The 15,509-nt window shown below is 42.9% G+C and overlaps 1 protein-coding gene across 4 annotated transcripts in view; it reads right to left on the bottom strand.

Annotated features, from left to right (window-relative positions):
- Positions 1–15,509, bottom strand: part of clcn2c (chloride channel 2c) — a 143,942-nt gene that overhangs the window by 100,351 nt on the left and 28,082 nt on the right. For all 4 annotated transcript variants that reach the window (XM_070970241.1, XM_070970243.1, XM_070970242.1 and 1 more), the window contains exon 2: positions 870–1,020. In XM_070970241.1, the coding sequence (XP_070826342.1) occupies positions 870–1,020 (151 nt within the window). The remainder of the gene's footprint in view (positions 1–869; positions 1,021–15,509) is intronic.

Below are 15,509 nucleotides of genomic sequence, written 5' to 3'. Positions count from 1 at the left end.
GAAACACTGTCCTTGACCTTTTTAGTACTGCAGTGCACTCTCTTCTGATGCACACCTCATCATTGACTGCTTTGGAAATATCACAGATAAGTCAGGATCATACACTATACGAGGAGATGAGGAGAGCTGCGGGCAAACTGCATTAAAACAGGGTAAGAGAATGATGTTTCTCTGTCCTAAATTGATATTCCTTGACTTTAAGAGCCAAGAAAGACTTGTAAATACAACCTTCCTTCAAATTGAGGCCAATTTCAGCTGCTCCACTTGTGTTATTGCCACAAATAAAGTGGCATGGTGACTACAATGGTCTCTAGAGTTAAAGGACTGAATTGATATAGTTGCGTAAGCACTGGTTACCTGGTAGTTATTTCATGAATTTTGAACACAATAGGAAAGTTCTGGGAATGGAAGGTTTTTTTGATTAGGTGGTGAAAATATGTCCTCAATGTCTTCACTTCTAAAAACATAAACTGGTTGGAAGAAGTTTAATCTTGCTGATTTGAAGCTTTTCTGACCCTCTTTTTTACAGTTTATGCAGAACTGTAGGGTTCATGCAGAAAAAGAGATTTTCTCTGAAGCACTAAAACAGGCTCTGCCCACCTGGGTTTATGGTGGATTATTTCCTGAATCAATGATGTGACTGCCTTCTTTAGATCCCATCAATATTTATTCCACGTGAAACTGCAATACATATTCTGAGAAACTGTGTCCTTAAATATCAAAACTAATGACATAACGTTCTTATTCCATCATGAAAAGCCACAAAACAGCAGGCTTCAGACTGATGAACAGCATGTTATCTAGTCAGGACAATTACATTGTACATGCACTCGTTGTTACTTGTGTTGACCCTGCGGTATGAAACTTACTGCGACACTTGGCACAGCGTCCCTTGTCGTACTCCAGCAGGTCCAGGGTCCGGCTTCGGTCGCTGACCGATCGCCTCTGCCCGCTCTCCCTCAACCGAGCGGCCTCCTCTTTGGCGTACACCCCGAGCTCCTGGGTGTAACGCCCATACATCTGGAAATGGACACAGACAGGGATTAGCTTTAGTATTCATTGTACACACACATTCAACCGTATTGCCGGTTCTGCATCTTCACCACTAATCACATATGTGAATGAAGTGACTTGGTTAAAAAAATAGGGGGATATCAAGACTGCTGTAGCAGAGGGAGAGACGAACACAGATAGAGTGCAATGCTGCTGACTGGCTGTGTTTACTTTTTTCAACCTTGTAATGACCTCTGGATCATCAGGAAACACACACACACATACACACACACACCCTCACATTCTCTGCAATGAACTCAATCACTTCTCACTGGCTCCAAACCGGTCAAGCCTCAACCTTAAAGTTACAATTGTAAAGAGTTTCATTTAAACAAATGTCTGGCCTATCGCTGGATGACAGCCATAGTTCACCAAAAATACATCGAGAACATAAGACAGCGGTCATCTTGTGCAGTTTTTGACAGCGGATCAGTTTGAAATATTGCCGGGAGTAACAGAATAAGACGGAACAGCCGCAGTGAGCTGCTAGATGAAGAGTTGGCTGCGACAGGCTGCACACCTTCAGCGTCTCAGCAGGGTAACAAACTCCTTTCAGTTCGACTGTGCTCGTGTTCAGCATTAAATCAGATCATAGTTGGTCACAGAATGATAGAAAAAGGCCAATTATTGCCAGAATTTTTTATTAATACAAACCCAGAATCCTGGGACCTGTCGTATTAAAGCACACTTGTGGATACCACAGGTGTCGCCATATCAACCAGGACTGAAATCTGAAGGATGGCAACTTTAACGGTGACTCATAACAACCCACAAACACAAAACATGCTCTTCTCGAAATGACGTACAGTCTCTTAAACACACACAAATACACACATAAAAAAGAAGTCAAGTCAGCAGTACAAGAGACAGGAAGCATCAAGTTTTGTACACCGCCCACACACCAGCTCCCCCTACCATAGCACCCCTGGGTGGTGCACAGGAACAGGGGCACTAATGATTTCCTCTTGGCCACCCAGCAACTCACAGCAGACTATTTTAATCCCGCATCAACAGGTCGATCAGGGTCATCAAGGCTGATTTCAGCAGTATGTGAGTTGCTGATGTGAGTTGGATTTCAGCAATAACAGTAATCAAACATCACCATGCAGGATCTTGTTAGTACAGATTGTTCTGCACTTCAGAGGGAGAAAGTCAAATCCTGGTTCCTCCTCAGATGACAAATATTAGAGACTGGCCAGATGATCTCCATAGGTCCCTATGTGGTCAGAATGTCCACAGACACACTTCCTATCCTGGGACTACAAGAAAAAAGCATAGGTAGAAGAGAACATTGATTTGTGCCAGAGCATTTGTCAGCCATTCTGAATTCATGCGAAAAACCTGCTATTTTAATCAGTGCCACTAAACTTATCCAACTGTGACAAAATTTTGCACACAGCACATTTGAACTTCCTAGATTACAGGCATTACTCTTCAAAGTCCAAAGCCTGTGGTGTCCAGTTGAAGGCCACAGTGAAGCAGGAAAGAGGAAATGGAATACAATCCAGCTTCATAAGAGTCTACCTGCTTTTGATTGAGCTCAAAGAGTGCGTCCAACTACATTTACTGAACACGACTACCAACACTGGAACAAATCTACACATCTTCAAATGGACAGAGTGTTGGGCATATTTTCAACTGTATTTGCAAAGCTTTACTAGAGAATATTCAATCGTGAAATCATCTGACGCACAAGCTTTGAATTCTGTTTTGCTTTGTTGGTGTTGCTGATAGAGGTGGTGGTGATAGTTTTAGTGATGTTAATATTGTTGTTGTGTTGGTATCAACATTAATGTGACCTAAATAGCAATGATGATAATTGTGTTAACAAATCTTAACAACCTTTTTTCTATGGTGATGTGACAAGACAAAGCAGACTTTTCAAACAACCATATTAATCCAAAACCTGTATTCTTGTACGCATGGATCATCTTGCCAGTAGCACACCTTGAGTGCAGCATCAATGCTCCCACCGCTGTGCTGGAGCCTGGAGCTAACCAAACACCTTACAACCTTAAATGTTATGCCAAGTGAGAAGGCGACAGAAAAACACATTATAGCTTTGCAGAAGACTTCTTGGCAGTCTTGGAAATTTGGACCTGGTGATGGCCTTCGAGGAGAAGTCAGAGGATCACCAAAGTTCAGTTAAATCGTGAATGTTTGTACCAAATTGCATGGTAATTCATCCAACAGTTGTCAAAACGCTTCTCTCTGAACCAAGTGCCAACCTGCTGGTGGTGCAAAGCCAGTAGGAGAGTGTGAGAGTCTAGAAACCATAAACGTCTCTTCCAAGTTTCATGGCAATCCATCCAACCGTTGTTGAGATATTTCAGTCTGGACCAAAGTGGTGGACTAGCCAACCAACCAACCAAAATTGCCATCCCTAAGGCCCCTAACAGCCAGGTAAGTCAAAATTTTAAGATCCATACAGTAAAATGTTTTGTGCTTAGTTTTATGCAATATTCGGTTGCGACGGAAAATTGACTAAAATGTCAAGTGTTTTAAAAATTAAAATTGGCAAAAACAAAGGATGACAAAATGCCCAAAAATGACTAAAACTCATATGACTTTCTGATTTCAGAACAAAGAGGAAGAAATCTAAAAATAGCTGACAAAATGCACACAAGTCTGCATAGTATAAACAATCAGAGACTTTCAACCTGTTCAAGCTGCCTTTCTGCCTTTGGACAGAGGGCATGGAAACTGGCAATTATATAATATTTGTCAAATAACAACATTCACAATAAGCATAAACATTACATACTGGTATGACCTTGAAAAAAGGCGTAGTCTTTCCATGTCACAATAATGGTACTTCCATTTTTACTTTGAGGCTGACATGGTTGGGGTTTAAACAGCAAAGCAAAAGGTACATTGCTATTTCTGTTTCAATAATCAAATGTCCAGATTCCCAAAACTTCCAAGCATGTCAGAATAAAGCAGACACTGGAAGCAGGCCTACGTTTCTTGGAACGTGGCCCCTATGGTCTGATGGAAGAAAGTGTTTAGATATTATACACACGAGCACAAGCATGCCCACGCAACCACACACCCGCACAATGCTGAACCGTGAATGATGACAGAGATGCACTTGGCATCTTTTAAACACCGTCTGCCATGCACACAAACAGGAGGCCTGCTGGCTATTTTTAGCCACACACACACACACACACACACACACACACACACACACACACACACACACACACACACACACACACACACACACACACACACACACACACACACACACAGTAAAGCTCACTAGTTGCTGTTTTATTGGGGTCAATGATCACAGCAGGTTGACTGACAGGAGTACAGGATGTTAAATTACGGGACTGTCAGTCAAAACACAGAATTGAGGACATTTATCTAAATAAGTGGAAGGCACCAATTCACAGAAAGGATGGGTTCAAGTCAAAGTGTCAGAATACCTGTTTGACAGGGCCTCATCAAAGCCATGCTGGCTACCTGCTGCTCTTTCCCAGCACTGCAGCCCTGTGTTGTGCAAGTCCCATCCATAATCAAACATGCTTGGTATTTGTAAAGCTTTGCCAGTTGAGTCACTAGGGTCAATAAAACTCCAGCAGTCTTTGTCACTGGCACCAGGACTAGTGTCTGCACCACTGCTGATTTTATTAAATGGATAAGGGAATTGGCCAGACTTGCAATATACAATAGAAACTGCTTCTTAATGTCACTGGAAAATCAGAACAGACCAAACAAACAGACACTGTGAGCACACTTTGAGCAGGCGTTGACCAGGTTTGTGGAGGTGTGGAAGTAGCCCGGGTTTGTTCGTTCTTCACACTTCTTTAACTACTTGTGTCACTTTGTCAGTATAATTGAATTTGAGGAGAGACTGTCTGAAATTGTGCACCATAATCCCAGTTTCAACAAATCATTCTCCATCCTCCAAACCTTTCCCTCTCTATGACAGCAGGCGTTTGGCCTCGCCTTCACGTGTGCCCATTCACAACAAACGCTTGCCTTCAGACGTAGTCAGACAACACTTTGTACGACCTTGTTCGTTTCAAGCTTACTAAGGCCTTTATTGTTAACAAGTGATGTGTCGTAGTCTTGTGCTACCTTACAGTAATTCTTCTGATCAACTGACAGCTGGGTAGAAAGAGAGTTGGGTTTACATTAGAAAGAGAGAATAAAATTGGAAATAAAAAATTGGAACGTTGTGTGTTCATGCCAGAGGTAGATAAGTGACCATCTGTCTTTCATTAGTTGGGCATAAGGCCTCCTCTACTGAGCTTGAGATGCCTCGCCTGTACCTCACTGCATAATTTAGCACTTCAGTTCATCTTTTGCTGAGAAGGTGTGTGCTTTTGTTGATTTATGCATTTGAGAAGCAAAAAGCATTCTTCCAATGTTCTTATGTAAGCACATTATTGAAAACTGTGTGTATTCATGCCAAAGCCACGAATTGCCTGTTCTAAGATGACCATTTGACCCGAGTGAAGTTCAGCTCTGCAGAACTGATGAGAGGACACCCCACCCCCACCCCCACCACCACCACTGTAGATACAAACTGTTCCTTCAGTGGGGAGTACCCAAAACTGCTTGGCTCAGGCATATCGAAGGATCTGTGCTTGAAATAGGTGGATTAACTGAACCGGGAAAGAGATGATGGACTTAACTTGGGGGGCAAGAAAGCAAAGCAAGGAGGCGTGTCCCAGCGTCAGTCTGTGGGTTATGAGCTGGTACAAAGCTCAAAGTTGAGATCCCAAAACCAGCAGAGCCTATTCCTCAGGATATTACTTATATTATTGATCAAGATTGTGGATCAATTCAGTTCAGTTCTAACAAATCCTCTTCTCTATTTGTATCTTTATTTATGTAAGAATGGACAGCAAGATATTTTGCATGCAAAAACTTCTTTTATTTTGAAATATATTCTCGTTCTCGCTATGCACAAGTTGGCTGCATGCTGTTTGTGCCTGGGCTGAAGATGCTTCCACTGGATGATCCATGGGCAATACAAATACAACTATGGACAGCAAAAATTCTATGACAACTTTGCAGAAAATCATTGAAGATTTGCAGCAATGAGCAATGCCTTTTGTTCAGCCGCACAGAACCAGCTCAATACAATGCACGTGTTGGTGCTTTCATAATCAGTGATATAGACCAAAACACAGTCGGACCAAACTGTGCTTTTCTTAACTGATAAGCAAGATCAAAAAGCTTAGAAAAGAATCTAAACTTTTCTTGATGAGTCCCTGATCCTGAAAATGCGGCACTCGTTCCAATTCAAACCGAAACCATACTGAGCGCAAGGGATTAATCTACTGACAAACCTTAAAATACCTCACCGGATCCATGTAAAAGTCCAAAATGGGAACAGGGAAGGAATGAACACAAACAGTGGGAAACAGAGGAAAAATCAAGAAGGGAAACATTTGGGGAGCGATTTGGGGTTTCTGACATCAAATGCCAACCGCTGTTCTACCCAAGATGCCATTCTGCATGGCATTCTGCACGGCCACATTCATGATCGCCAACCCTAAGTTTTAATTAAGTAAGGAGAGTTCAAACGCAACGGAAACTCAAAAGACCCGAAAACAAGAGGGCAGAAATAGACCTTCTCAGATGCACCCCCTTGAAACTTGCATCTGACTAGAGGAAGAAAACAAACAGACCCATCCAGAACAAAGGCATTACTGGTTGAAAGCCTATCATTATGTTGAGCATAGTCAGAAACGGGCGCTCGGCTGAGCCTGCCTGCCCGGGTTAATTGATCCCAGATGAACGGGCTGTCCTGGACTCATTGTCCTGGCTGTTAGGGCAAGGGAGGGCAAGGGTGATGAATAATTCCAGTATTGATATAAAGGGTATTGATCACTGGAAGAACCAGGAGAAACTACAAAGCAAGACACACAAAAAATGTTTCTTGCTGCACAACCATGAAACATTTCCAACCCAGAATTCCACTTCAAACATTTAACATGGAAGAAACAGCACAGTTAAAAGACTAACTGAGAAACCTGCAATTAACAAGTGACAGTTGGGCCAAAATGAAAACCATAAAACTGCCTCAAGGGTCATGTCATCTTGGTTAATGACACTCAAAATAGGTGAGATAACAGGTGAGATAGAGTTGGGAGATAAGAACACCTCTTCCTTTGACCTGTTTTTTATGCAACAGCATCCTGAACTTTCACAGGGCAAAAAGGGGGAAATGTTTCTCCTGTTTGAGACAGCAGAACATTCAAGGATTCAAGGGATTTGCTTTGCTTGAATGGGGCTGGGTAAATTCATCTAACTCCACTAGTCCTGTCTGTCTTTCAAATTTTTGATAGATGGACGCATAGATGACATAAGAGGTGAGAGCTGATTATGAATTTATACGGAAATGTGAACTTTTCAAGAATTTAGAGAGAAAGTCTTCTTTATTACCATGCATTTGTAAAGGTTTCACAAACTCATGGGTCATAGAATTTTCTTAGGGGATCATAAAATCCTAAGTGTAAGTGTGTATACCAGTATTGACAGACCACTGTTGTTAAGTGATGCCCCATTCCTTTTAGTATTCTTTACACTTCTCTGTGTTGTGATTGAAATTACCAGGCAATGTATGGAGAGCTGAGGGAACAGTTGCTGTGACTTTTGACAGGCGAGTCATTGTCATCAGCACGTCTGAACCCATGAAAGAGAGACAGCTAACACAAGCTAGACCCTCCGTTGTATAACGTGAGACGGAAGCAGCAATGAGTGTGCCGGAGCTGCAGATGACTCAGCAGGTGTTGAAATAACATGACCGAAAAGTAGCGTCTAGAATCGTTGCTAACATCAATGACCTAGGCTAACTAGTTAGCCAAGCTTGCTAGCTTCTGCTTTACCAGCGGAATACAAAATTAACAGCATGAGTCCTCTTAACTGTTTCATATTAATGTAAAGGGACAAACGTCTTAAATGTAACCAGTGTAATCTGGGCATCTTCAAAAAGAGGAAAATAATGCCTCCGAGGAACGCCGCTTCTCAAATCATTAGTCAGCTGCTGCCAGGGGAAGCACCCAACCAGAGGCTATTTCCACAAATATGTCCAAAAAATTTTTTATTCTAATTTAATACAACCAAATAACTATACTGACCAAACACACACACAAAAGTAGTACTGTTAAGAGAAGAAATAACTGAAGGGCAAAGTCTTTTTTTGCACAAAGGTAATGTGGGGCCACTGGGAAAAGAGGAGCTTGTGTGTGTGTGTGTGTGTGTGTGTGTGTGTGTGTGTGTGTGTGTGTGTGTGTGTGTGTGTGCTTACTGTGGCATTGCGTGTGGTTCGATGCCAACTACACACAAGTCAGGCATAGCCATAGTGGGGACCCCAAATGAGGCAACAAGAGCCAAAAATATACAAGAGCCCAACTTGACAGATACACACACACACACACACAGAATGTTGGCTACAGTCCAAGTGGTTAACCCCAAATGACCAGGAGTTTCACTGGTTGAGCCCAGCATGCCACTCCTCACTTCAGCTAATGAGCTTCCTGACAGAGTGCGTGTGCATGTGTGAATGTGTGTGTGAAGAAAATGGAAAAAGAACATTGATTTTGATCACTCAAAGATTCAGAGTGGTGCAGCGAACAGAGACAAAAAGCAGATAAGACGGTTCTCTCTCTCTCTCTCTCTCTCTCTCTCTCTCTCTCTCTCTCTCTCTCTCTCTCTCTCTCTCTCTCTCTCTCTCTCTCTCTCTCTCTCTCTCTCTCTCTCTCTCTCTCTCTCTCTCTCGTCTGTCGATTTCCTTTTAAAAACATTGGTCCATGCAATAACAGGTAGAGGAGGGAGTTCAGCACACACCTTTTCCTGCTGTTTTCTATGTGTGTGAGCGCAAGTGTGTCAGCACACTTGTGTGGGAAGGAAGGAAGAGGAGAATTTGAAAGAATCATTGTGTAATTAATCTAGAGGAGGGACTGTGTGAGGGGACTGAAAGAAGAAAGGGTGAAGGGAGACTGTGTGGGACAGAGGAAGGAATTTGACGGTGTAAAGACTTTTTTCGCCCAAATGACGATAAAGCTGTGGGGGAAACACTGCACCGTCTTTAGGCTCACTGAATGTTACTGAACACAGCGGCATCTTTGTCTTATTGTGAGGGCTGGATTTTCCATTTGAAATGTGGCATATTTTGGAGGAACTCCTCGTTCCACACGTCTAAACTTTAGCAGCACCAATAATTCCAAAGTCACCTTCACCTTACGTGCACCCTCATTTCAAACTCTGTCAGAAAAACAGAAGCACAAAGATCCCGGGTCATATTTATTAAAATGTTAAAAGTGACAATTGGGGAAAGTAAAAATCCCTTTTACTCAAATTTGCAAACTTTCTTATGAGTTGTTTTTGAGAGAGTTCCCAGGGATTATATTCTGAAGTGACTGCACAAAATGTCACTGGTCATGAAGAATAATACATCAGCTGAAGAAACATGTATAATTCAGAATAGGGTAGTTTTAGCCTATTTGCATTTGGCATTGAGTGGATGTTACTCTACTGTTACTGTTTTGTCAGGAGTGACAAAACATGACGCTGGTGTTCGTTTTGTTTGCAGTCATTTTCAATGCGTCTTTATTGCCTGCGCTTGTTATTGCGGTATTAAATTCTACTTCCAGCAGCAGCACTTCTTCTCCTCCAGTTTAGTTTTCTTTTCGCTTCCCTTTCAGTTGATTTCCTTTCATTTCATCCCATTTCATTAATTCAAAGTGACACATATTTTTGATTGTTGTCAGTTTCATATGTTACACTGACTACTGTAAATATCAAGAATCTCACATTTTTTTCAAACTAGCATAAAACTGAGTAAAATGTAGGGATTTTTAAAGGGAGTTAACACCTTGGCAGACGTAGGAAAATTCAGCATTAAGAAATACCTCAACAATCCAGGGCAGATGGTGTAAATGTCACTCTAGGCCTTCCCCAAATCTCCAGGTCTCTGCGTATCAGTAACTTCAGGTTAAGGTTGAGTCAGACAGTATAACGGTCAGACTCAGGATGGGCTGTTGAAGGTATTAGTTCTTTCTTATTTTTTCTTATCCTTGTCAAAATGTGGCACCTATAATACCCACAATGCAACTCAACTGCCAACAGTTCAGTCGGAGCTCCAGCTGTGTTACTGTACACTAGAGGCAGCTAGAACAGCCTCAAGCTGCTGGCCTCAAGCACAGATGAGGAGTGGGCTGCAGAGGTGTGATCGGCTCATTTCTTTCTAATTCCACACCTTCAGACTTCTTCCATTTTCAAGCTTTTCAACCCAACAGATGCTGACTCAAGTGACATCACTCGAGGATATGCAGTAGTATTCCCCAACACCTGACTTTGTGTAAAATCAGCGGTTATTCTTATGTGTCGCTGTAAGTAGCAGTAATGCTTGATAAATGTCATATTATCATATCACACAGTCAACAACTTATTTAACTCTTACGTTTGCTCCTCAAGAACAGCAGGACTGTAATTTTAAAAGAGCATCAAGGAGAGCTCAGTGGGGAAAGGCTCAACAGCCTCAGGAGTGAGATGTGGAAGGATGTACAGTACATAAAAGTTTCCCAGTCCTCCTGTGGGGCACCCCGGGGGGGCTAATAGGGAGTCTTGTGTGCTTGTGCCAGGCTGCCATGCCAACCCTGTGGGCCTCTCTTCCACTGACCCAGAGCTGGACAAACAGACGGAAGAAAGGAAGGTAGGATGGATGGGCAGTATGACAGAAAAATAAGAGGCAGGAGAAACTGCAGGAGGTGTTTTGGTAAAGCGGGGGGGGGGGGGGGGTTGGGGGGGCAATGAGTGACGGATGGCAAAGAAAGGTAAAGAAAAAAGAGAGAAAAAGGGGGATGGATTCATGTGTGTGTAGGAGGGGGCATTAGGAAGTTTGGCTCTATATGCAGAATCCACCCCACAATGTGAGCTGAATTTAGATTTTAACTGTGTGTTCAGGAGGCGGGAGGACTCGGGGGGGGAGGGAGAAAAAAAGATGGAGGGAGGAAGGAGAGCGGAAGAATGAAAGAGTGCAGCTGTGAACGTCACAGGAGTGGCTGGTGATTAATGATAGAGACTTCACACCTGTCCAGTGTAAGCACTGCATGGAGAGCAAAGAAACACACACACACACACACACACACCCAGACACACCATGTGCACACATTAAGTGCAAACACTACTCCCAACTTATACAGCATACATCTACGACTGCTCCACACTTCCACTTAAATTAATATGATTATTCAGTCCAGTGAGCTACAATTGCTCTGAGGACAAATTTAGCACACACACACTCTTTACTTCCTCCTCTCCTCTCCATATCAGTTGTGCATAGACAGAGCAGCACTGATGTCGTACTACAGTGACAGCAGCTCTCTCTCTCTCTCAATCAGTTCCAATGGCAGGCCGGCAGCTGCACATTGGTATTAGTGCCACGTCTTGACCACTGCCACAAGAAAAGCCACAGCCCCTACAAAGCACTGATATTCACCTGTAGACTGTGTGTGTGTGTGTGTGTGTGTGTGTGTGTGTGTGTGTGTGTGTGTGTGTGTGTGTGTGTGTGTGAGCAAGCAGCAGGTGCACTCTCCTGTTGCCTCATTAAGAAAACCCATATTTACTTGGGCACACTCAGTTCTGCTGGCAAACAGCACTCCTGCTCTTTCCAAATACTACTTCACTTCCATCACTCTTTGTCCGTCCTTCCAAGGTTTAAAGCCACACGCAGTTTTGAAGGCCAATACTGATATTGATTTGTTTTTCAGTCTGCCTTCAGCCAATTAATTGTACCAACACGGCATAACTTCGAGGCTGCTATACTCCAAATCTTTATATTAAGGTGAAGAGTGTAGTGAAGATTTCTCATTACTACACTGGTTGTTGTATCAGATACATGCCGATGTTAATTCACCTTGTAGCATCTGGCAATCAGATCTCACAGCAACTTGCATGTATGTGAAACACCACATACATGCCGAGTTAGCTAGCACTATGCAGGATTATGCTTGTTGTATTAATACTTACACCATACACTGTTTAGCTGCTTCTGGTTATCACATAATGTTAATTATTAGTTAGCAGATTAGTTAATGTTTACAGAGTGGGAGAAATCTCTATTGTTGATGTGTAGTGAGATAACAGAGAGGCAGGGAAATGTGAGCTGTGTCACATGAAGTTTTGAATGAGGAAAGGCCAGTTGTGGTGGAAGGGGCACTACAGCATTGGCCGTTTGGCTGAGGTATAATTCCTGCCCTGGACTCAGATGTGTGACTAGGACCTGATGGGACCACTAGAACAAGTGAAAGTGTAAAGTACATGTGATTGTTTCAAGTAGACTAAACAGAAAAGCTCATTAGTGATGAATAAAGAATAGTTTGCATGTTTTCAAAAGGTACAGAACCTACTGACACATGGCCGACGTGTAAAAAGAGACAGCACTGTAGTGGAAGCAATCTAAAATCGAGCGCCATCCTCGACAATGAGCGCCCAACACCACATATAGACTTGAAGAAGAATCTAATCTTGGCATTAATCTTACTCAGCACTTTGACATAAAAACGGGACTGTTTTCCTTTTGATCATCAAGAATTCAGAAATCCTGTCAGAGAGAAGAAGCCTTTGAAATGGCGTTTAGATAAAGGAGCTGTGGAATAAAATAGCTAATTAAAAGTCTCATTATGAGATTGTTTCAGGTGATTTGGCAGCTTCTTAAAGCAGAATGACAAACGGCTCCACAGAAGGTTTTAAGACTGCTGAGAAAAAAAAAAAAACAGTCTCTCACACCACACTGGGATCTGTGGTCAGACACCTGATATGAAAAGAACAATGAAAGCATATTATTTCATAACCGTGGTGCAGCATTTTAGACACATTTCAAAGCATACATATTTTGCCATAATGCTGTTCCTCGCAGTATGTTTTCTTTCCTCCATCCCTCCCCTCCCTTCACCATCCATCCCACACTGCGCACACACATGCATGTCAGGATGAGGATACTGCAGCGGGCGGCGAGGGTGTCATGTCAGCAGAGAAGCAGTTCTGCCTGACAGACTCCCATTAGGGGAATTGTTCAGGTGACATGGCTGACAGCCGTGCACTGTGACTCAAACCACACCGAGCTCAACATAGCATACGTTCAGAACCACACATCATGACTTGCAGAGTAAAAATAAATGGGAGATGCACTGTGTCCCTGACGTGGCCCGGCTGAGTTTATATCAATTTGTGGGATTCATGAAAAGTGGCACCGATGGAAAGATGAATTGCACAGGTCATTTATCAAAATCTGCGTAATGTGTTAAAAATGCTCCAGCTATTACTGCCGGTACACATGCTCACAGAGGTCCGTGTCAGTCGGTGGTGATCACACTTTACACTTTTCCACTCCGTTTGACGCTTCAGAGTTCAGGCTTACACAGCGGAGATTACGACACGTCTATGTGGAGAGGAGTCAACAGGCACCACATCAGGAAGTCTGAAAGACTGTTAGCTGTTTGAACAGATTTGCTATTTGGAAGTAAAGCTGTCCAATACTAACATCGTAGAGAGATTTGGCTGTTGTGCCAATTGCTAAATTGTATTGCGTCTACTGCACAGCTAGCTCGGTCTTGCTCAAGAACACTTCGACAGCTGCTCTACAACCGACTCTGCCTCTTGAGCCAAAGCCACTGCTAAAACTGGCCAAAAAAATACATTCAAACCATTCAAATATCTATTTTTGTGCATTATGTCCAGAAGAGGAAAAACAATAGATCAATTTTGAAGTTTCTTCAGTACTGAATGAGGGCGCTGCAGCTGGCAGCCATGAAACAGGTTGCACTGTAACCCCTTTGGGCTTTTGCACACTGTCAACATACGTCTACTAAAAGTGTGTTTTTGTCACTGACAGGCTCACATTGTTGTAATAAGTGTCTAACAACATTATTGAAAGGATCCCTGCAGAGACAGGCCTTTTTGTTAAAGAGTGACATCATTTTTATTTAACTAGAAACAGCTGTTACAATGCTCTCCCTAAAGCCACCAGACTCCATTCACAGAAAGAGTCGTTTTAACTGAATTTGACCAGACAGTTGTTATTTTTTGTTTTTATTTATGGGGGGTTTTTGTACAGGGAAATGTGTCCCTGATACCACTCTACCCTCTCTGCCAGAATGTTATTGTAGATGTCTCGTAGAGGTTAGTGGATTAGGAGGTCAGAGTTGAAAAACTTTATGTGCAAAACCTGCTGGAAAACAATGGTAGTGTGCACAAGTCCTGCACAAATGATTAAACCCTATTATAGAGAAATCGAGTCATTTTCAGATGAATCGAGTAGTCATTTCATCTGGAATTTGTCAGAAGGTAATGAAAAACCCCTGTCACAAAGCTTCCCAGAGCTCAAGCTGACATCACTTTGCACATTCAACCCATCCACATAGCTGCATTTCATTGTTTTTAGCTTGACTCAGTGAATCAGCGTGAGACTGACGAATCACGACCAAAAGTGGTAAATGGTGCATAAGGTAACAAGAAAAATCACTTGAATTATGTCCTTCCAAAGTCATCATCACACCTCAGCTCCTCTGGTGATGGTCCAAACAGAAAACGTATTCTTGTGGTCAGCGCGTAACACAAGCAGCTAGAATTTCAGGTTTGCTGACCTGAAGTGCACAGCAGTGGGGATTTTTCCTTTGTCATATTTTTCTCAGGATGGGAACGGAGGCCATTCATAGAGAGAGAAAAACTAAATGACTCGTGTCGATAGTGGCCGACGCTTCATTTTTTTCAGCGGGGTTAATCCATGTGAACCACGGCTAATGTCACAAAACATTAGATTTTAATTGTTGGGTTTTCAACTGTGTAAATTAGCTCATACTATAAGGAGGGTGGAAAGGGGGATGTCAATTTATCAAAGGGGATGTTCCAAATGAGATGAAAACATCATCATCAACCAGCCATGGAGCCAGAAAACATGTTTCTATATCGCTAAATAATTACATTAGAACGTCAATGACGCAGCCTGGGAGGTACAATATCTATGGTTGTTCCTCATTTTTCAGATGATGGTGGATGAAGTGAGGCAACAGTAAGAGAACAGACAATGGAGACAGTGAGAAAAGGGGTGAGACTGGGGGAGGAAAGGAGAGCGAAAAGACATTTGTGCACAATCACTCTCAGTGTTTCTCTCTCTATCTGTCGTTTTGTCTCTCACACGTGCTCTGTTGGGACGTGGGAAGGCACTGGCATGGCACTGCCCTGTACCACACACGCACGCGCGCATGCGCGCGCGCACGCACGCACGCGCGCACGCACGCACGCGCGCACGCACGCACGCACGCACGCACGCACGCACAGGCTGAGGACGCACTGTCCAGCAAAGTCATCATTGACATCTGACTGAGAAAACACAGCTGTGACAATAACTGGCCTGAGAAAGTGAGGGGCCAAAGACTGTAAGACAGAAAACAGAAACGAAAGAAAGACAGAAAGACAGGAAGAAGGACAAA

Source organism: Chaetodon trifascialis, chromosome 9, assembly GCF_039877785.1.
Source record: "Chaetodon trifascialis isolate fChaTrf1 chromosome 9, fChaTrf1.hap1, whole genome shotgun sequence".
Classification (NCBI taxonomy): domain Eukaryota; kingdom Metazoa; phylum Chordata; class Actinopteri; order Chaetodontiformes; family Chaetodontidae; genus Chaetodon; species Chaetodon trifascialis.
The sequence above is the reverse complement of the archived record's forward strand: the minus strand, read 5'-3'. Positions and strand labels throughout refer to the sequence as shown.